This window comes from Notolepis coatsorum (genome assembly GCF_963971535.1).
Source record: "Notolepis coatsorum genome assembly, chromosome: 5".
NCBI lineage: Eukaryota > Metazoa > Chordata > Actinopteri > Aulopiformes > Paralepididae > Notolepis > Notolepis coatsorum.
The window spans coordinates 16095951-16120329 of NC_140169.1; the positions used below are offsets into that span (position 1 = coordinate 16095951).

General features: G+C 45.9%; 1 protein-coding gene across 1 annotated transcript in view; it reads right to left on the bottom strand.

Moving 5' to 3' along the window:
- parp4 (poly (ADP-ribose) polymerase family, member 4) overlaps nt 1-24379 on the bottom strand; it is a 92417-nt gene that overhangs the window by 30276 nt on the left and 37762 nt on the right. Inside the window, exons 17-27 of the mRNA XM_084314022.1 lie at nt 23900-24031; nt 22996-23082; nt 22476-22640; nt 21631-21677; nt 21238-21319; nt 16760-16897; nt 11296-11491; nt 11087-11157; nt 8141-8328; nt 7753-7852; nt 7332-7502 (exon numbers count right to left, since the gene is read on the bottom strand). Of these exons, the coding sequence (XP_084170148.1) occupies nt 7332-7502; nt 7753-7852; nt 8141-8328; nt 11087-11157; nt 11296-11491; nt 16760-16897; nt 21238-21319; nt 21631-21677; nt 22476-22640; nt 22996-23082; nt 23900-24031 (1377 nt within the window). The remainder of the gene's footprint in view (nt 1-7331; nt 7503-7752; nt 7853-8140; nt 8329-11086; nt 11158-11295; nt 11492-16759; nt 16898-21237; nt 21320-21630; nt 21678-22475; nt 22641-22995; nt 23083-23899; nt 24032-24379) is intronic.

The window sequence follows — 24379 nt, forward strand, 5'->3', positions numbered from 1 at the left end:
AACTTTACACCAATAACTGAAGGACACATCTGTTTAGGGGTGTAACGGTACACAGAAGCCACGGTTCGGTACGTACCTCGGTATTGGGGTCACGGTTCGGTACGAGTTCGGTACAACAGAAAAGAAATATTTATAATAATTATTATTAATATAATTTCTTTTTCAATTTGTATTAAATTTTTATTAATATATTATATTTATGATAATTATTATTATTAAATAGAATCATTTTCTATAGGCTTGCCGTGGTAGTCAGTGATACTGGTGTCATTCTGTGTTCAGGCATCCACTTGCCTACTGCCCCTTTAACAACTTATCCTTGCTAAGTTTCACTTTCACTTCTAGAGAGAATTTAACTACACGACGAGACTGAATACTAGAGAACAGATGACATTATTACAACAATGGCAGAGGATTATTTGGATTTAAACACAGTGGAGCTCAGATGATCTGTCCGGAAAAGTATGTTTATTTTTTTTTATTTCACCCAGCTGACAGAAACTGGAGGTGTGGCCTTTGTGCATGTGGCTTTTGTAGTTAAGTGGGCACTTGTGACAGTTTTTTGTTTGTTAAATACCAGCTTTTTCTCTGTTGGATTCATTCTGATGACAACAGCAGAGAGGGTAGGATCTTTTAACTGAATAATACTGTGTACATCATTTTGAAGTGTGTGACTAAATTGTGTTGTGGAAATTGTTTGTAATTAGTTTCACCCAGCTGACAGAAACTGGAGGTGTGGCCTTTGTGCATGTGGCCTTTTGCTGCAGGTGTCACTCATCAGTAATTAGTGATAGTGATTTAAAGACTTGAGCGAAGCGTAGAGAAACGAAGAGGGACAAAGAGGAGGAGTTTTCCTGGAGTTATCCGTCGAAGGATCCACCGATCCACCCAGTGCTAAGTACACCATAATCCTATATTTCCCTATATTTCCCTCCCACTCTGCTATTTCCCTACTATCTCGCTTCCTCCCTACAACCTTCTCCCTGCCACTCTTGACACCACAATGTGCCTCATACCTATATCCACAATCTGCTCCTCCAGAACAGATTCAACCCATCCACGCCAGTTTGCTAGCAACCCGGCTAATCTCTCCTACCCTCCTACAGCCACTAATACACCTGTCACAGTACGGGGAGGCTTATGGAATTGTCAATCAGCAGTCAAGAAAGCTGACTTCATTACTGCCTACGCCCATAGTCAAAATCTGCAGCTCCTGGCTCTAACTGAGACCTGGATAACCCCCAATAACTCATCAACACCTGCAGCATTATCTACAAACTATAACTACACTCACACACCTCGACCCTCCAGACGGGGTGGAGGCACTGGCCTCATGACATCTCCTTCATGGGCTACAAACCTAACACAACTCCCAGAACTGTCACTCTCCTCCCTCGAATATCACGCAGTATCTGTCTCTAATCCTTTCAATCTCGCCATTGTTACACTCTATCGCCCTCCAGGTCCCCTCGATCACTTCACAGATGAGCTGGACATGCTTCTAAGCTCCTTACCGGAAGATGGTACCCCTCTCCTTCTATTGGGCGACTTCAACCTGCCTGACTCATCTCAGTCGGTCCCAGTGGTCTCCCTCCTACAACAATTTGACCTGACTCCCACTGCCATGCCTCCCACCCACAAAGCAGGCAACTCCTTGGATCTCATATTTTCCCGTAACTCCAGCATCATTAACACCACGGTAACTCCCCTACATGTATCTGACCATTCCTTCATATCCTTCTCACTAACTCTCATGCTCACGACGCCTCCCTCGCGGACAAGCTCAACATCTTCTACGCTCGGTTTGGTGTAGACAGTGGCGCTGCTGGCTCTCCGGCTGTTGTGGAGGGGGGGGGGGGCAACCGCGGGGGGGGCGGGGACGCTCTCGCGTTGTCGGAACACAGTGTGAGACGAGCATTTATGCAGGTGAACACCAGGAAGGCTGCTGGCCCAGATGGCATAACAGGACGCATACTCAAGTCCTGTGCCAACCAGCTGGCTCCAGTGTTCACCGCCATATTTAATCAATCCCTGGTGGAGTCAGTGGTCCCTGCCTGCTTCAAGATGTCTACCATCATCCCTGTACCGAAGAAACCCTCCCCAACATGTCCAAATGACTACAGACCGGTGGCACTCACCTCTGTGGTCATGAAATGTTTCGAGAGGCTGGTCAAGGACCACATTTGTGCCTCCCTCCCCAGTGATATGGACCTTATGCAATTTGCATACAGGACAAACAGGTCCACCGACGACGCGGTCTCCCAGGTACTGCACAGCACCCTCTCGCACCTTGACCGTCAGAAGGGGGGCTATGTGAGACTGTTGTTCATTGACTACAGCTCAGCGTTCAACACCATAGTCCCCACCAGACTGGTGGACAAGCTGATCGAGCTAGGTCTGAGCTCCGCCCTGAGCGCCTGGGTACTGGACTTTCTGAGCGAAAGACCCCAGGCGGTCAGGGTGGGGGGTCAGACCTCCAACACCATCACCCTGAGCATCGGGTCCCCCCAGGGCTGTGTTCTGCGCCCCCTGCTGTACTCACTCTACACACACGACTGTGTGGCCAAGTTCAGCTCCAACTCCATAGTGAAGTTCGCGGACGACACGGTGGTGGTGGGGCTGATCTCGGACAACGACGAGAAGGCCTACCGGGAGGAGGTTGAGGTACTGGAACGCTGGTGCCAGGACAACAGCCTGCTCCTGAACATTGGTAAAACCAAGGAGCTGATCGTGGATTATAGGAGAGGACAGCAGGAGACGCACACACCACTGATGATTAACGGGGCTACCGTGGACAGGGTGAGCAGCTTTAAGTACCTGGGGGTCCACATCTCAGAGGACCTGACATGGTCAACACACATAGACACAGTAGTAAAGAAGGCGAAACAGCGCCTCTACCACCTGAGACAGTTAAGGAAGTTCAGAGTATCGGGGAAGATACTCCAGTCCTTCTACTCAGGAGCTGTAGAGAGCATCCTGACCGGAAACATCACTGCCTGGTATGGAAACAGCACGGCACAGGACAAGAAGGCCCTACAGAGAGTGGTGCGCTCAGCCGAGCATACCACGGGTATTGTACTACCCCCCCTGCAGGTTCTATACAACAAGAGGTGCAAATCCAGAGCCTGCAGGATAATGAAAGACCCTCACCACCCCAATAACAGCCTGTTTCAGCTGCTGAGGTCAGGCAGACGCCTGCGAACCCCAGCTACTAGGACAGAGCGGCTTAGGCTCAGCTTCTTCCCCCAGGCCATCAGAGCCATGAACAATGAACATTGAGTGCTCAGAACATTGAACTATCCACACACAAGCACACATGAACACACACACGACACGCACGCTGTGCACGCTCACACACGAGCAGCCACTTAACACTTTAACATGAGCGGGCACACACTCATGTCGTACACACGCACACTTATGGCCAAAGGAAAGGACACTTTAAATGAGAATAACAGGAACAGTGTATTGCACTACCAAAGCTAACTAGCATGTCCCATATGCTCTGTAAATAACTATGTACAGATACCGAGATGTCACTCCATGTTACCTGTTACCTGTTTACTGCACAATGTTGTTTTTTTCATTTTTTGATTCTATTATATGTTGTACCACTGTATTGCACATCGTTGCGGGCAAGACCACCCGCATTTCATTGTATACCTGTATGCCGTGACAATTAAAACTCTTGACTTGACTTGACTTGACTATGCTTAACCGAAAGGTCTTCACCCCAACTCAAACCGTCTCACTCAGACGCAACCTGCCCTCCCTATCCCCCTCCACCCTCTCCTCTGACATAATATCCGCTCTACCTTTGAGTGACACCTTCTCTGCTCTCCCCACAGAGATGGCAACCTCCACCCTCCTCTCAGCCCTTGCAACCTCCTTCGACAAGCTCTGTCTCCTCGTTGAGAAACCTGCCCGCCGTTCCCCACCCAGTCCATGGCTGACGGATGCAGTGAGAGAACAAAGACAGGTCCTGAGAGCGGCTGAGAGGAAGTATAGAAAGTCACGCCTCACTGCTGACATCGACACATATCACAACCTCTTGTTAACATTCTCCAAAACCATTACTAATGCCAAAGCTTCTTTCTTTCACCATAGGATCGAGGCCTCTGCCAAGAATCTTCGCAAACTGCATGCTACCATGTCCTCCCTCCTCACTCCCCCCCCCCCACCCCCTCCTCCCTCATCTTTTTCTGCCTTAGACTTTGCGATCTTCTTTGAGGAAAAAGTGGAGAACATCCGCAGCTCCTTCTCCCAACCCCCACCCATTCCAAACACTGAATCGAGAACCTCATCCTTCACTCTGTCATCTTTCTCTCCCATTACAGAAGCCGAGACCCTGACACTGGTAACGTTGAACCATCCGACTACATGCCAGCTGGACCAGCTACCCTCCCCACTCCTCCAGACCATAGCACCGGACATCCTCCCATTCCTAACTGCAACCATCAACTCCTCACTCAACTCTGGGGTGGTCCCCACCTCCCTAAAACAAGCCAGAGTCACGCCCCTCATAAAAAAACCAACCCTGAACCCCACCGTCATAGGCAACTATCGTCCTGTCTCTCTTCTCTCCTTCCTTTCTAAAACACTTGAACGTGCTGTATTCAACCAACTTACTGCTTATCTCTTACAGAATGACCTCCTAGACCCCAATCAGTCTGGCTTCCGGACTGGCCACTCCACAGAAACGGCCCTCATTGCGGTCACAGAGGCACTTCACTTACCAAAAGCGAAAGGCCTCTCCTCTGTCCTGATTCTCCTAGATCTATCTGCAGCCTTCGACACAGTCAACCATCAGATCCTCCTCGCGGCCCTCGCAGGAATGGGAGTGGCTGGATCTGCGCTGACATGGATGACATACCTCAACGACCGCTCCTACCAAGTGTCATGGAGAGTGACTCTGTCGGCCACCCGCCCCCTGCGGAAGGGTGTCCCCCAGGGCTCGGTCCTAGGACCCCTTCTCTTCTCCCTCTACACTAAATCACTGGGTAACATTATCACATCTCATGGCTTCTCATATCATTGTTATGCCGATGATACTCAACTCTTCCTCTCCTTCCCTCCCACAGATATCCACGTCTCTGAGCGGATCTCGGCCTGTCTGTCCGACATCTCGGCCTGGATGACGACCAACCACCTCAAACTGAACCTAAGCCAAACAGAATTGCTCCACCTGCCGGCCAAATCCTCCCCCCTGACCGACCTCTCCATCACAGTCGAGAATGCAGCTGTGACCACGTCCCAGACCGCCAAGAACCTTGGTGTTGTTCTCGACGACCAGTTGAACTTCTCTGCTCACATCGCAGCGACAACCAGAACCTGCAGATTCCTCCTGAGAAACATCAGAAGGATACGCCCCTTCCTGACAAAAGAAGCCACCCTCGTCCAATCAACAGTCATCTCCCGCCTCGACTACTGCAACGCACTGCTAGCTGGCCTCCCGGCCACTGCCACCAAGCCTCTTCAACTCATTCAAAACGCAGCGGCCCGCCTGATCTCAAACCTACCGAAGTCGGCCCATGTCACCCCACTTCTTAGGGACCTGCACTGGCTCCCCATTGCTGCACGTATCCGCTTCAAGGCCCTCGACCTAGCATACCGTGCGGCAAAGGGAACCACTCCCGCCTACCTCCGGTCAATGGTCTCTAACTACACACCCTCAAGACCCCTACGCTCTTCTGGCCGCCTCAGAACTACTCCTATCCAAGCTCCCGGAGGGTCATCAAAGAGAAGCCGCCTATTCTCAGTCCTTGCCCCACAATGGTGGAATGAACTACCCATCCCAGTTAGGACAGCCGAATCCCGTCCAATCTTTCGCCGTCGACTAAAGACTCACTTCTTCAACCATTATCTGAAATGATAAAAAAATAAAAACAAACCATGACTAACCTCACTGTCATGCACTTGTCCTAATAAACTAACCTACACTGTAACACGCAACACTTTGATAAACATTGTTACTCAGCTGATAGAGTTGTACCCTTCTTGCTGTCTTGTCGTACAGAACTTGTAAGTTGCTTTGGATAAAAGCGTCATCTAAATGACTAAATGTAAATGTAAATGTAAATGATTGTGCCTGTGAGTCCGGCGGGGGAGAATGTTGATGTGTTTGTTGGCGTGTGTCTGTGTGTCGGCGACGCGTGTGTGTTTCTTTCCATTGGTTTCATTTGGTTAACGTTATTGGGCGAACAAGAAAATGAAAGAAAACTGTAAAATTGTAATGATCCTGCAGCTGTTCCAATGTAAATGTGCCTTTCTCCGTGCACTTTCGCCCGCTCTGAACTGAAGTCTGACTCGGTGTGCCTGCATGTGGGACTTGTGTGTTTGCGCTGTGGGGCGTATTCGTCGAATGGCTGCGCGTACCGCACTGTGACGGCCGTACCGTAAATTCGTGGGACGAATACACGTACCGTTACACCCCTAGTGTTAATGTTTTAATGTGAAATATGGGGACATTACATAGACTTACATCCATTCTGTAACTAACCTTAGCCTTGACCCTAACCTAACCTTAACTTAACCCTGACACTACAAATAGCTTGTCAACCGTGTCCTCGTTTTGTCCACAAATGTTCTGATTTCATGGTGTGTATTCATACAGACAGCTCTGTACCTGGGTGCAGTGTGACAGACAGCTCTGTACCTGGGTGCAGTGTGACTGACAGCTCTGTACCTGGGTGCAGTGTGACTGATAGCTCTGTACCTGGGTGCAGTGTGTGACAGACAGCTCTGTATCTGGGTGCAGTGTGACTGATAGCTCTGTACCTGGGTGCAGTGTGTGACAGACAGCTCTGTATCTGGGTGCAGTGTGACAGACAGCTCTGTACCTGGGTGCAGTGTGACTGACAGCTCTGTACCTGGGTGCAGTGTGACTGACAGCTCTGTACCTGGGTGCAGTGTGACAGACAGCTCTGTACCTGGGTGCAGTGTGACTGACAGCTCTGTACCTGGGTGCAGTGTGACAGACAGCTCTGTACCTGGGTGCAGTGTGTGACAGACAGCTCTGTACCTGGGTGCAGTGTGTGACAGACAGCTCTGTACCTGGGTGCAGTGTGTGACAGACAGCTCTGTATCTGGGTGCAGTGTGACTGATAGCACTGTACCTGGGTGCAGTGTGTGACAGACAGCTCTGTATCTGGGTGCAGTGTGACAGACAGCTCTGTACCTGGGTGCAGTGTGACTGACAGCTCTGTACCTGGGTGCAGTGTGACTGACAGCTCTGTACCTGGGTGCAGTGTGTGACAGATAGCTCTGTACCTGGGTGCAGTATGACTGACAGCTCTGTACCTGGGTGCAGTGTGTGACAGACAGCTCTGTACCTGGGTGCAGTGTGGCACAAAGCCATAGACTAGGGTGTGACAGTCGTTGAATAGGGCGTGGAGGTGGGTGGGGGCTTGAACAGCAGGGGGCGCTGTGGGGTTGAACTGCTGCCACTTCACTGCCACCGAGCGGCAGCCTGGAGATGCCATGCGCTTCACCTGAGACTCTACCTGAACAAGAAATCAAATCAAGATAAATACAGACAAACCAATGTATAGGCTGAAACACCAATATAGAGAAAGACAGAAGTAGACAGGCAGACATACACTTGTGTACACAGTCACACAGTCACAGTCACACACACACACACACACACACACACACACACACACACACACACACACACACACACACACACACACACACACTTGGACATGTAGCCATATTCAGATACAGTGGTGGTCATGGCTGCAGACTCACCTTCTCTGCCCAGGTATGTTTGGTTTTTGTGTCAAAGAATTCATAGGCTCCTCCCCCTGCCTGGGCCAAGGCTCTCAACATGTGCCGATTGGCTGTCGAGCTGAGCCGCCACACACACACACACACACACACACACACACACACACACACACACACACACACACACACACACACACACACACACACACACACACACACACACACACACAAATTACTTAGTCTCCATACCACAAATTAATTTGCAGTCTAATATAGTCACGGTTAAGGCCTTATTATTATTTCCATGTGAAGTTCAGTATAGTTAGACTACAGGCTAAGCTTGACCCTACCATTTAGGTGGCCCATCACCCTTGACCTATGACTCATTCACTCATTGACCCCCACTGACCTGAGGCCACAGGTGAAGAGGCGGCTGTGCTGAGCGTTGTCTCTGACCAGCTGCATGGTGAGGCTTTGGTTCTGGATGTGGCCGTCTGACAGCAGCAGTAGGTTCCTTATGCCACGGGACCGAGGCAGCAGGCTGAGGCCTCGCAAGGGCCTCCACAGCTCTGTGCTGCCCCCTACTGGAGGGGAGGTCTAACGGGAGAGGAGAGAGGTATTAAGGTAAGATAAGATAAGATATTCCTTTATTGATCCCCTTGGGGAAATGCGGGGGGGGGGGGGGGGGGGGGGGGGGGGGGGTCATAGAAGCATGGGGGAGGGGGGAGGGGAGGTACAGGTATGGGCAGGGTAATAGTAGAAATTAATATAGGCAATCAAATTATAATAAAGGTAATAATAAATAATGTAAACAATATAATTAACTCTGCATATAAGAATACGAGAAAGTAAACAGTGTAATCAAAGATGCATATATGAGGGTCTGTATGCCGTATCAGTTATATTATATGTTACAATAAATATGGGCAATAAAACAAATCTGAATTATTAGAACAGTGGTTTTCAAACTCGGGTCTCCAGCAGAGGGCCACGTGAGTCTCAGAATGAACGACACCTATCTCAAGCCCCGCCCTCTTTTCTGGGGCTTGAGATTTAAAAGTGTCCAATGGAGTTCTTGACCACTAGTTTTATTTTTATTATTTTTTTTAACCACTTTTTCTCCTATTTTTCTCCCATCCCAATTTCGTGATTCCAATTCTCCCCTCCCCTGTCTTGAACGTTGCTAGACTATGCCTCCCACAGGTCGGCTGTAGTGAGGATAGAAGCCTTGCATCACGTGTCCCCTCCGGTACACAAGGAGGCAGCCTGTCGCATCTTTTCACCAGACAGCTCGAACTCTCAGTGGCGAGGAGTAACGCGTGGGAGGCTCACGCTGCCCCCGATACTTCCTGTTTCTGCTGTACAGGCGTCACCCAACCGACCTGTAGGAGTCGCTGTCCACAACGTCCAATCCCCACCCACCGGCTTTCCCACCCTCTAACACTGCCAATTGTGTTAGTATGACGGCCGGCCAAGCCGGTAGCAACGCCGAGAGCTGGGCTCGATACCAGTATCTCCTGCGTTAGTGGCGAGCGCCTTGGCCACTGTGCCACTCAGCCGCTCACTAGTTGTTCATATTGGCCGTAGTGCACGGTAGGAGGAAGGGGGGCCCTGAATATTGTGCATCATGTGTTCTTTCAGCACCAGGACGCGCAGGCCACGAGCACAGGGGGGACGTATAGCACAAAAATAATGCACTGGAGGCGTGTCAACATGTCCTTGTGCTTCAATCTGATTGGTCTATACAATCGCCCTCGAAATCTAACGAGCTTAACTGCCTGTCAATCAAAGGAGGTCGGACTAGTTACAACTTTGCCAAAACCGAAAATGAAACTTAACACGTGGCTGGGATATGAACTAGTGCACTGCAACCTTGCCCAGGCCCGACGTTCGGGCTGGGTAGGGCTTTTTTTTTTTATAAATAATTCGGGCTCGGCCGGGCCCGGGCACCGCCGTTTTTTATTTTTTTTATTTTTTTATTGTGGTTTTTTTATTTACATTTTTTTCATATAACTAGGGTTATAGGATAACCTTCGTTTTTAAGATTCGTTTTCTCTTTTGCGCCAGAGAAACATTTGGATGTAATTACTGACATTTGGATGTAGCTGGTTGGCGAAGTTTTGTTAACGGTGTTCAACTCGTTGCTGACGTCGTGGTGAGTGATGTTTATTATTTGCTGGGTCGCTACCTGTTTTGTTGTGCTTTTCATAATGTTGCTCTGCTCAAAATCTGATTTCTGAGTAGGCTATTGTGTGTCGTGTGTGTGTGTGTGTGTGTCAAAGAAGATTCTATAGCCTTCAATACGTTTTACGAGGCTGATGTGTGAGTCAGTCTATAAGCGAGCACTGGGAGAGACGGCATTCTAATAAGACCGAAACAGGCTATGTAAATGCTTCTTAGTTTTGTTTATTTATTACGTTCATATAAAACCGTGTTTCGAATATTTAAAACAAATACAAAAAAAAATTATATTTTACAGTTATTTACAGTCAGGCTTATTTTCGGGCAGGGCCTGAAGTTCACAGGCTCGGGCAGGGATCTGGCTTTATTTCAAGGCCCTTGCAGACCACTAATATGAACCCTTGCGAGAGCAAAGACAAATGGACTTTGCCGATGTTATATGACAGAGGTCACCAAGAGGCGGTCCACGATCCCGGTCTGGACCCAGACGCCCTCCTATCTGGACCCGGACCTATAACCCATAAATTATTGAGAGTTAATACATTTTGACAGAGCGTTTTTATCTTTACGTTACTGGTTTAACGACCCAGGAAACTCACAGACCAAGTCATCTCATGTGACGCTACTCAGCCAATACAATCTGTGCATTCCCATTAACACATTCAGCACCAATCACGACTATAGTCGGGTTATCTCGCCAGCGGTTGAGCGCCAGAACCTGACTATACTCGGGTTTTCATCGTTTTTTTCTTTTATTCAATTTTAATATTCTATACAGTCTCACGGACCTCTGTGTATCATTGGGACTCATTCTAAGACCTCGAGATTGCAATGCCGGCCGAATCCTGCTAGGTGGCAGTATCGCCTACCCTTTGAAACCTTATTTCACATTGTGTGTTACATTTTATATGAAACTAGAACAACAACAACAGATAACTCTATTTGGGTGTAATGTGAATTTAAACAAAAGCGAGCCGTTTACAAGAAAACTCAGTTGGAGAACTTAAAATTATAAAAATAAAAAATAAAAATATTTTTTTAAACATTAAAATAATATAGCATTACTTGTACAGTATATTCTGTCCACAAAATGCCTTTCACTTGATTAAGGCTACTTTAATTTAAGTTACGGTCATGTTGTGAATGGCTATAAGGCTTGTCAGTCAAGACTCACCATGATGAACTTCTTAGCTGGTTGGAGGGCTTCTGGAAGGGGCAGGGCTCCCAGGAATGACTCATGGTGATCTAAGGGACAACATCGAGTTCAGAAAGATGTTCAGGAGGCCAACCAGGTCTACCAGGAGCTGAAACAGAAGGTCTCAGCCCCTAAAGGTCCCCTGGGAGTCTGTGTACCCCACGTTGAGAACCTTTGGTCTGACCAACCTGTGCCAAAGAAGACCACATTGACCCTGAGACTGGGGTCCAGGATTTTGAGGATCTGCAGGGCAATTCTTCTGGCATTCTGGAGAACCTCTCCTCTCATGGACTCAGACGTGTCCAGAAGAATGACTACCTCGTCAGAGCCGGAGACAGAGTCTGAGCTGGTGTCAAAGTCTGGGTAGAACACCAGCATACAAGCCTATGGAGAAAGAAGAGTAGGTCTATGGTAAAAACTAGGGATGCTCGATATTGGCTTTTTTACTGATACCGATACACCGACATTGTCCAACTCTTAATTTCCGATACCGATATCAACCGATACCGATATATGCAAGGTTTCCCCCCCCAAAAAAACGGAATAATTTCAGGTAATTAACATTACATATCTCTTGTCGTGGAATTAACACAACATTATGCATACTTTTGACAATAAATAAAATCAGAATCTGTTCTTACTTGCTTGCCTGGGTAAATAAAGGTTAAATAAATGTACAAAAAAAAAAAAAAAAAAAAAATTGAAAACCGATACCGATATTTTCCGATATCACATTTTAATGCCAATATCGGCCGATAATATCGGTAGGCCGATAATATCGGACATCCCTAGTAAAAACCAAACCAAAATTGTTTAACAAATAACCAATATTGCACACAGTGCCTAACTTCGCCAAAAAGATTCAGCACCATGGACAGGTCTGCTTAAACTAATTTATTTAATACCGCCGCCTAACGCCTTGCGGCCGCTATTGCACTCCATTTGAAACGATGTGGTTTGTTTTCTTGGCCAAGCTGTGGCGTGGGGGCGGGGTCTGAACACTCCGGCAAGACAAGCGGCCACCACAGTTCCCTCAACGAGGGTCCCCGCCCGCCAGATCACCTGCAATGCTGGAAAATGTCGGACAAACGATCGCAATGGATATTTGGAATGGCGATCAGATAATTGGATTATTCTTTTTGCAGTACATCAGATACAAGGTAAGGACTATATGTTACCAATCTTGCATTGATCCGATGATTTTTTTCACCGCGATTGCAGCGTGTCTGTGTGTGTGGTGTGTCCCGTTGGTAGTAATCACAGCACGGAGGGGCGCCCCGCTCCAAACCCCCTTTCATGCGTGCATCATGAAATATAATACCGATAATCTAGCGTTGATTTCAGATTGATTGTTGATCCAAGCGAGGAATGGCAACGTGTTTATTTAATGGAAAATGTGGACTAAGGATAAGGAACGGACTCACGGGGAAATACAGGAGTGAAACGAGTGAGTGAACCAAACACCAAGTTGCAAACAAAACAATGACAAACAATGGCGCAACAATGAATGTGAGAAACGGGCAGCAATAAGTACTGCCCGTGATTGCTAATGAGTGCCAGCTGGCTTAAGGCCAGGCATGGCCAAGGCTGGTGAACACAAAGTATTAGTAAAAGAAAACTCACATCATAAATAAAAGCATGTGTAAAGGAATTATCTAAATGGAAAACATATGTAAAGGAACAACCCTTAAAGGAAAACATATGTAAAGAAATTAACACCTACAGAAAACATATGTAAAGAGACGAACCCTTAAAGGAAACATATGTGAAGGTATTAACACTTACTGAAAACATATGTAAAAGAGAAGAACCTTTAAAGGAAACATATGAAAAGATAAACCTTTTAAACACAAGCTAAAACGGGGAAACACAACATGAATAGAGGAAACACAGAATTAATTATAGTATCCAGCAAACCTAGGAGGTTAAGTATCTGGAGTTGCTGTGTTTGGCCACCAGAGGGCGGCAGAAAACCACTGTTCATATTGTTCAGGTAGGGTCCCTGGCTGGGACGCGTGAATATTAAAGGCAACCAACTTGTGTTCAGCTTTTCGTTCAGCGTTTCTCTGATTGGCCACACGGCCACGTGACCACCCTAGCACACGCCCTTTTCCGCTGAGAGACGCGGCAGAAGCGCTGGTCGAACCAGTTCAGACAGAGGTGTTTATTTATATTAATAAACATATCTACAGGGGTGCTCCAGTAGCACACCATGTTACCGCGCTGCGTCGCGGGACTCCGTGCTGCGTCACGGATCTGGTTGACTCCGAGTTCGATTCCCGGACTCGCCGTCATTTGCCGAATGTCTCCCCCTGCTCTCTCTCCCGTTTCACCCTACAACTGTCGGTCATGCTTGACCAGAAAAGCGATAAACGCTAAAAAATAAAGTTTAAAAAAAAATAAACATATCTACTAGAAACACTGGTGTTCTGTTGTGTGACTGTACTAAACTCTTCCACCACATGACCGACATTTGACATACAGTACACCTCCTATCTATGTTGGGATTATGTTTGGTCATGACAAAACAATAAAAATCGCTACTGTTAGTGCCACCACCCACTTCAATGACAGAGCTCTCATATTTGCGAATGCATAAACTATATCTTAAATTATGGCGATGTGTCTAATATGGCTGTCGCGAAGTCATTGATAAGCGACAGCCATATTAGACACATAGCCATAATTTAAGATATAGTTTATGCATTCGCAAAATATGAGAGCGCTGTCATTGAAGGGCTTCCTACAACGGTGCTGCTGCTGGAGCTGAAGTGATGTACAGTTTATGCATTCGCAAAATATGAGAGCGCTGTCATTGAAGGGCTTCCTACAACGGTGCTGCTGCTGGAGCTGAAGTGATGTACAGTTTATGCATTCGCAAAATATGAGAGCGCTGTCATTGAAGGGCTTCCTACAACGGAGCCCGCTGCTGCTGCTGCTGGAGCTGAAGTGATGTCAGTGACGAGTGAATCTGGTAGTTGGTTGTTAAAAACGCGAAACATAATAGCGTTACGTTTTCTAGTTCAGCGCATTTCATAACTGTATGGGCTTTGTTTATACTTCAGAGGTGATGTACAGTGACGAGTGAATCTGGTAGTTGGTTGTTAAAAACGCGAAACATAATAACGTTACGCTTTCTAGTTCAGCGCATTTCATAACTGTATGGGCTTTGTTTATACACGAGTGAATCTGGTACGAGTGAATCTGGTAGTTGGTTGTTAAAAACGCGAAACATAATAACGTTACGCTTTCTAGTTCAGCGCATTTCATAGCGCTCCACTGCTACCGCAGCTGAACACAAGTTGGTTGGTACACAAGTTGGTTGCCCGCGCTGCCGCTCGCTTGCTCCTTGGATTTCATTTGGGACGTGGGACGACTGCCGCTTGCCTGCGCGTGGGGGTGGGGGGTCGCGGCCAATCAGAGAAAAGCAGAACACAAGTTGGTTGCCTTTAATATTCACGTGGCTGGGACCATGACACATTCAGACTATTCCCCAGTTTCACTCCACAAATTAAAATACAAAACCCATTGTCATTGTCACCAACATGAACACCAACAGTTTTTTATTTGAACATCCCCCTCAAATTATAACCCCCTTCTCTATTAAAGAACACTTTTTGAAAATGTAGATAATTTTTTGCTTTATAGATAAGATTAGATTCAAATGTATTCAAATTGTCATCATTCATTAAGGACAATTGAGGTCACCCTCATTTTCAATGTCGTCGAGACTTACAGACATTTCAATGCATACTTTTTTTTTTACAATATAATAATAATAAATAATAACCACTCTATCTACGTATATAGCACCTTTCACACATGGACTGCAGCCCAAAGTGCCCCACAGCAAGGAGCACAAAATTAATTAAATTAAAATCAGCATACAGTTGACAATGACATAAGAATGGGTATAAAAGACAATGAAAGTAGTGCAACGTAGAACGTGCAGACATAAGAATAGGCATAAAATAAGTACAATAAGTACAGTGTTGCTTGAAGGCATGTGAACCCCCCCGGAACAGCCAGTCCCCCAGCACCCCCCACATCAATCCCTATCCAAGACACACCCCCTGATAAAGCATGTCATGACCGAAGGAAAACACAAACAGCCACTCACACCGCCATGCATGGCGACGGGAATGCCACCCCGGCGGGCCACCCCATCTCCCCCGGTCCCGGCGACCTCGCCACCACGAGGAAACCAGCAAATCCCACGCCCCCACCCCCAAACTCCATGGAGGACATGACAGGCCACGCGCCCCAGGACCTGCAGTCACGCCAAATGAGCCATGACTCCAAACACTCAAGCAGACAGACACAACAGCGGTCAAATGAGAAGGCATGCAACACCATGGACGGTCCGAGACGACACCGGGACCCCCCCCCGAAACACTGCAGAAAGCCCCCCACGCAAGGAACCCCCAAAACACCAGTGAACCGAGGGAGCCCAACGATAAAAACCAACCAAAATCCATCAAAGCACACACAAGAGACCAGCACCCAACTCCAGGAAAGGTCCGGGAAAGGCCCAGCCGAAGCCATAGGCTCCAACCAAACCCCCCCCCAGAGCCGAACACCAGCCCCCCGCAGGCTTCCCAACAGACCCCGGCCAGTCCCCACCACTGAATTCCCCCAACCCACCGACACCCCAGGGAACCCCCCCCCGCATGAAGAACCCACCACAACCCCCACAGCACCCCAAAACGTCCCAAAGGTCCCAGTGCCATCCCAGACCACCCACAATGCCACATGCACCCCCCCCCCCCCCCCCCCCCAGGGAACAGCCACAGGCCATGGAGCACACGACCCGCCCCCCGCAGAATCCGAAAGCAAACGCAACGGCAAGGCGACCAGGACCAGAGGGAACAAAGCAGCCCACAGAAACGACACCCCCACCACCAAACTGGGTATAAAATATATAGATTAGTACTACTGGGTGTGTACATAATTTGTGTAATGAATGTCTGTAAATCTAGTGTGTATGAAAAGAAACACAGGAATACTATAAATCCCTACAATATGTCTGTGGTAAATCTCTATAGTGTATGAAAACACTGTGGTGGAAATTACATGCCCCCCCCCCCCCCCCCCCCCACATGTCTCATCATTCCTCCCATACCTACAGTAGTCCCAATTCCCCCTGATTAATCCCCAATCTTCCAATCCCCCATAATAAATTCCTTTGTCTCCCCTGATCAATCAGTCACCACCCTTTGTCCCTCACCTCCAATACCTAAACCATCCCCCCTCCGACCCCTTCCTTTGTGTCTCAACCTCCTACCCCCTTCCGATCCAGCCCCTCCCCTTGAAGCACCTACCCCCGCCCCCCAATGTCTCATCCTCCTATCTAATAACATCCTCCTTCCCACATGGCCCCACCCCTTCCTTTCATGTATAAATATCGACGTAGTCTGTGTCTCGGGGCACTCATTACGTGACCCCCTCGGCCAATTCTCCTATTGACCTAATAAATTGTAACAACCAAGTATGGACCCAGTGAATTATTTCCACTACAACACCAACAGAAATACTCCACAGTTTCACTGTAGTTCATGTTCGTACGGGTGACGGGTGAGATGGAGCAGGAAATTGGTTCCAGTGTACATGAGTGACGGGTGGACTGACAAATCAGACAGACGGAAGACTGACCTGGCTGTCTTTATCAGGGTGGTTCTCCACCCACATCCTGGGCAGGTGGATCTGACGGAGAGTGATGGACAGCTGGAAGCCATCTGGACCCAGAACCTCCCCTGGAAGCACACTCACCACCGCCTTGCATTCTGTTTTCTACCAGTGGGATAACACACACACACACACACACACACACACACACACACACACACACACACACACACACACACACACACACATATCAAGTTCAAGTATTGTTCAGGTTTTGTTTTATTTGTCACATAGACCAGCGGTACTCAACAGGAGTGCCGCAGAGAGCTGCCAGGGGTGCCTTGAGATTAAAAAAAATAAAAAAGATTTTAATTCTTTTTGGATTACAGAAAATGATCACTAAAGTGCTATCTGTTTCAGCTGCACTGTTTTCCATGAAAATACCATATTTGGATACGTTTGACCATTTCTCAAAATCTGAAAATCATTATTTAATAAAACACAGAAAAGGATCACCAAGTTACTCTGGATAAAAAAAAACTTTACAGACAACATTGAGACAAAGCTTCCTGACACATCTCCATCCAAACTCTTGGAAGAACTCATTGAAATCTCATCTGATACCACCTGGAGAGCTAGTTTCAGAGTGTGGTGCTGAGTATAGGGTGACCAGATCCCAATAAACCAAATGTGGGACAAAGGTATGTTTGTGAGGGACAATGTGGGACCCCCCCCCCCCCCCCCCCCCCCAGTGCAGCCCCCTCCCCTTTTTGGTGGACTGTCCCTGTCGCATCTATGCTTTTACCAACGCGTTCGTGTTTCCGGGTTCCCGTTTTGCGCTCTGATTGGCCACTGACCTATACGCTAGTATGGCCCCCTCCTAGCTGCTAGGGTGAAGGGACTTGGCTTGGCTGGGAGGCTGGTGGTGGAGGGAGAGGGAGGAGGCGTGGGGTGGGCTGTCATCTTTCAAATATATTTGTAGCTAAACAATTATATTTTATTTATTAGCCTATTCTTAATAATTCTAACTCCGTATTATCTTGGCTCAGTGGACGTGCATGGAGATGGAACACTGCGAGCAAAGCAGTCGAAAACGGCGCATTTCTGGAGACTAATGTTATGTTTTGACAACAGATGTTTTGACAAATTGCTTGTATTGCCACCCATACTTGCAAATGTTTTATTGCACTTGTGGCAACGTGCGTTGTCGGCATTGACTTTCGTAAAGTGTACCCAGACTTTCGTTTTGTTCTCTCCGCCATGATAATAATAATAATAATAATAATAATAATAATGAGCGCAGAGCACGGTCTGTGTCCTCAGCGCTTGAAGCGCTGAGGACACAGACCGAGCTCTGCGCTCATTGTTCTCTCCGCCATGATAATAATAATAATAATGAGCGCAGAGCTCGGTCTGTGTCCTCAGCGCTTGAAGCACTGAGGACACAGACCGAGCTCTGCGCTCATTATTATTATTATTATTATTATTATTATTATTATTATTATTATTATTATTATTATTATTATTATTATTATCATGGAGGAGAGAACAAAACGAAGACAACGCACGTTGCCACAAGTGCAATAAAACATTTGCAAGTATGGGTGGCAATACAAGCAATTTGTCAAAACATCTGTTGTCAAAACATAACATTAGTCTCCAGAAATACGCCGTTGGGACTTGTTGTAATGTCGTCTGGATGCCCAGGATGCGGTGTCACTCGTGGTCAGATACTAGTAACGTTACGCGACGCATAGAGGTTCTTTCACATTGGCTGGGGGGGGGGGGGGGGGGGTGTTAGCGCGGATGACAACCAATCATGCGGGACATGGTCTCAATATGCGTGACGCGTGAAAGGAGACAGGAATGCTGTACAATCACGCGCAATGCGTGACGTCTGGTCACCCTAGCTGAGTACCAAGTATCTCATGATGCAGCAGTTAAGGTGTTGATACCATTCAGCACCACATATCTGTGTGAAGCTTGCTTTTCATCCATGACAGCTCTGAAAACAAAATTTAGGGCCAAGTTGAGCCTTGAGGATGACATGCATGTTGCCTTGTCAAAGATCTCCCCACGTATTGACCGTATTATTAGCCAGCAGCAGCAGACCTCGCATTGAGCTAGAAATGTCCACTGAGTGAACAAGTGCTTATTTTCTGTATTTATTTATATTTTTTGAGAAATGGTAACTTGGTGATCTTTTTCTGTATTTAAAAAAAATACATGATTTTCTGTTTTTGAGAAATGGTCAAACTTATCCAAATATGCAATTTTTATGGAGAACAGTGTAGCTGCAATAGATAGCACTTTAGTGATACTTTTCTGTATTTAAAAAAAAATACATGATTTTCAGTTTTTGAGAAATGGTCACACTTATCCAAATATGCTATTTTTATGGACTAGTGTGCAGCTGCAACAGATAGCACTTTAGTGATAATTTTCTGTAATTTTTTAAGAAATATGCTATTTGATTTACTACTACGAGCAGTGTAATGTCAACAGTACTAAGCCATTTAGACCTGAAACACCTGTTAATAATGCATAGGCATATACACAATGACCCTCCTGAGATTGTGCTTCATACAGTAAAAAAGTTAATTAAAAAAAGTAAAAAAGTAAGGACAAAACACTATAAAAAAAGATACAATATCGTTTTTTTTTTTCATTTTGTACATTTAGTCTGTGTCAAAATGTACAAAAAAAAATACTAAATGCGGTAGAGAGGTAGTGCAAATTTGTAAGAATAAACAGATAAAATATGGTGTAAACACTTAAAAAGTGTTTAAAGTGAGTGAATGTTTAACACATTCGGGACGGGCCACGGAGATCTCCGTGTTTCGAGTCCATGTGTTGTGGACAGAGGCACGGATAAATCCGTGGGAAGTTGTTATTGCTTTTATTCCATTTTAATAACCTATTCAAGGTCGCCGAGCGGCACTGCAGATTTTACCCTACTCTATGAATTCGACAAGGTGCAATACCGGCCAGATCCTCTTAGGGGCGCTATCGCTGAACGGATCAGTCTTTTTTTTTTCTTTCAATGGAGATTTCAGGAGATTCTGGATGTGCAGCATGTAGCTTGGATTACGTTTCGGATCGCAGATTTCACCATGCAATAAGGGGATTTATCATCAGCCAATGGACATATCGATCTACCAGATGGCAATCGATAACGGGGAAATGCTCAGGGGGATCAGCCCGGACCACGGTAAGATCTTTTTCACGTAAATTACAGCCCGATCGGGCATTGTTTTGATAGCCATCCAGGCGATCGGCCTATGTGGCTAGTTAGACGAACACGGTTATTGGTAATCAATAGGATGCTCGATATTGGCTTTTTTACCGATACCGATATACCGATATTGTCCAACTCTTAATTTCCGATACCGATATCAACCAATATCAACCGATACCGATATATGCAGGGTTTCCCCCCCCCCAAAAAACTGAATAATTTCAGGTAATTAACATTACATATCTCTTGTTGTGGAATTAACACAACATTATGCATACTTTTGACAATAAATAAAATCAGAATTTGTTCTTACTTGCTTGCCTGGGTAAATAAAGGTTCTAGAAATGTAAAAAAGAAAAAAATATTAATTTTTTTTTTTTTTTAAACCGATACAGATATTTTCCAATATCATTTTATTTTTTTAAACTTTATTTTTTAGCGTTTATCGCTTTTCTGGTCAAGCATGACCGACAGATACAGGGTGAAACGGGATATAGAGCAGGGGAAGACATTCGGCAAATGACGGCGGGTCCGGGAATCGAACTCGGAGTCAACCAGATCCGTGACGCAGCACGGTTTTCCCCGACGCAGAAATAGCGCCGAGATATGCGGTGAGCTACTGGAGCCCCCTCCAATATCACTTTTTAATGCCGATATCGGCCGATAATATCGGACATCCCTAGTAATCAATAATAATAAACTACGTCGTTTGGGAGCGTGCCGATCATATGCAGCTTGAGTTATTTCTGTAGCATCTGTAAAACAGAAATGCCATTGGATATAACGTTAGCAGCTATTAGCCCTATATCTAGCTTTCCAGAAAATATACTAGTCCCAAATCCCGTATAACGCTTATATTCACGGCGCTATAAAATGAGAACCTATTGATGATTTTTTTTCTTTAAGCCATTTTGAAGGGACGGTTTATGGACTCAATTGACAATGAGAATGGACAGATAGCAATACTATAAAGTATAGATTTAGCTGTACAAACAGCCCCACGTTCGTTTACATTCCCCGGTCCTCTTGACATTAATTAGACTCAGCCCAATGGCCCCGAATGTGTTAAGGTGAATGTTTAAAGTGAGTGTGTGCATGTGGAGGTTGTGTGCAGTGAATGTGGAATGGATGGGTTAATGTTATTATGGACATATGCATGCAACACACACAATTGCAACCTTGTAGACAGAAACATAAATACATGCAAACTCAAATGGTCGACAGAAATGAGGTGTTTAGACACAAATGCAATGCTGAGATGTCTCACCTTGACCCTGACACTGTGTGTGGTGCAGTGCAGGTTGCTGATCTCATGAGGCATATCGATGGCCACGTCCAGCGTGAACTCTCTAGTACAGGTAAAGACAGTGAACACAATACTCCCTACACCAGTACCTGCAGTATGTGTTCTCAAACAGGCTTCTATGAATTTTCTTTTGTCTCAAGTGCAAACACGTCTTCTTCCAGTATTTGTTAGAACAAAGAATGAATCAATCAATCAATATGTCTGAGGGTTCTCTGTAAAAACACAAGGCTATGTGAGCGTTCTTGGCATGAAATGGTTTGGAAAACCCTACTGTATGAGAACATATAGAATATATTATGACTTAGGACAACAGCAAAAAGAAACAAACAAACAAACTAAAAAACTATAGCTCACCCTTCACTAGTTTCAAGATCAGTCACACACACCTTCTCCACAGTGGTCTGTTGAGGGTATAGAGGCATCAGTGTCAATGCTACTGCATGCAGGTCAGGGCTTCACAGTAGCTAAGTAATCTAGCACAGTGTTTTGGGCCTTGAAACCAGCATGGCTTTGTATCCACTACTATCATTATACACAAAGAAGTTGTCATCCTATTATTGTCTAACGTTTTCTTTGGGCCCAAATAGTAAGCAATGCTTTTGTCTCTCGTTTTTGATGCTGCCATGGTGATCAAACATTTAAACATACTGTAGCAGCACCATGTGTTTTGCATGTATTCATTTATACACAACTAAACAGATGATGGACATTAGTACATTCAACCCGTAGAAGATGGCCCAAGTTCCTTTAGCTTGAAAAACATCTAGGGGGTAGGAAGGAGCCAGTGTAAACCCCACTGAAGCCTGAGGTGTACAGACTGTAACAGTCTAGGTTAAACCCCACTGAAACCCTGGCTTCTGCTTGGACAAACGCTGGCTCATTACACCAACATTAGTCACAGGAGACTAGTGATCACATTATTTCCTCACCATGGCATAGAGTTGAGCTCAACTTATCTCAAACCACAACAATGTAAACCAACCAGCCGTGGCCTTCAGGCACTAAGGGCCAATGAATCTGAATCCAACGACCATTTCTATGATCTCCATCAGCACCCAAGGAAATTACGGCCTGGCTTAAAAAAAACGACTAGTCTCGGCCTAGCATGCCTATAATCACGAGTATATCGTTATCAATACTGATATCCGCTCTGACTATGTGGGTTTGAATCCGGGCTCTTGCGTCATCTCCCATCTTACCTGGGTGGTCAGGTTGAGTGATGCTCTTTGTTGCCATGGCGCCACACTGCCAGGCAGGGAGAAGAGGACCGACCCATCCCTGACAACCAGCTCGGAGACAAAGGTGATCTTAATAAGGACTGTTGCACGAGGCGGAAGGTTCCCAACGCTGATGGTGAATACTTCCTATTGGGGGGGGGGGGGGGGGGGGGTTGCAGGAAGATGACATCATTAGCAATGTCATAGAGTATATCCATATGAAACAATCAAGACCTTTGTTGAATCTCTAGCGCTATAACTTAGTAGAGTAGAGTTTGGGTCAAGACACGTGGTGTGTCTCTTGGGCTAAACATTTCTTAAGGAGAACATTTACATTTGAGGAAATGTTATTGAATATGTACTGTGTATTAATTCATCAATTACAATTTTACATTTTACATTTTAAAGAATAATAAATTGCTGCGACTGTTCCATCAGAGCCTGAAAGAAGGAATAAAGTATCTGTAGTGTGTGTGCTTGGTTAAGCAGGGGTAGGACATACAGGGGCATCCTGATCCATGAGGTAAGCTCCATGGCCCTTCTCGATGGCCTGCTTGTACTCCTTGCGTGCCTGCTCCTTCTCCTTCACCTGGAAGTGTGCAGAAACAACATTTGATTTGATCTTTATTTATCTCGAACATTTCAACCATAAAACAAACACAGACAGAGAGACACAGAGATGTTACAGAGACACAGAGATGGATAGAGAAAGAGAAAGAGAGGATGATGATGTAGAGACATATGGATAGAGAGACATAGGGAAATGGAGAGAGAAATATAGAGACGGAGGGAGAGAAACATAGGGAAAGAGAGAGAATGAGAGATGGGGAAAGAGAGAGAGAGAGAGAGAGAGAGAGAGAGAGAGAGAGAGAGAGAGAGAGAGAGAGAGAGAAACCTGAGGTTTGTGATGTCATCTAGGGCCGCTCCATAAATAATGAAAGGGCCACTGATTTTGTGGAGCCATGAAATGTATGTTGACATCGTATGGCTCCACAAAGTCAGCGCCACATTCACCGCCTCTGGAGCGCTCCCAGACCTTTACCTCTGTGTGACATCACAAAGCCTCCTCTTATTTTCTAACGTCATGAGTCAAGTCAAGTCAACTTTATTTATAAAGCACGTTTAAAAACAACAGAGTTGACCAAAATGCTGTACATGGTCTTATAAATAATAACACATTAAAATATGGTAAAGCAGGCATACAAAGATCAGTACATAGAAGAGACATATACACTACATACAAGCAGCACAAAACCCATTAAGAATGGGGCAAGTCTGACGGAGGAGGAGGGAAGGCTATTCCATAGTCTTCTAGGGGCTGTAACTGTGAACTGTCCTGGTGCCACAGAAATAACATTATGTGAATTCTTAATAAACGGGTGGCATTCCCCTTTAAGCTACATTACCTTTCCCACGATGTGTCTTCCATTGATGAAAGCCTCAAACCCACAGACAGCTGCACAGTCGTCCAATGGGAAGACGTACTTGGCCTCAATGGGTACAGAGCTCTGATTGGTGTATTTCTGGAAAATGATGACCTGAGAACAGATTTCGACATCCCTCTTGTTAATGCACAATAGATAATGATTCCCTTTTTAACTGTGGCTTTGAATGTAAAAGGTACAAATAAATCCTCTGCACAATTCCCCTTGTGAAAATGTGACAAGTTGTGTGCTAGCAGCAATCGTGCCATAATCTCATATCTATATATTTTATATCTAATCACTAAACTGTATCCTAATATCTACCCCCAAAAAGGAAAGAAAGCATTTGCCATCTTATTACAGGTGTATGCAAAGTGTGAAGGGTCTGTGTGTGTGTGTGTGTGTGTGTGTGTGTGTGTGTGTGTGTGTGTGTGTGTGTGTGTGTGTGTGTGTGTGTGTGTG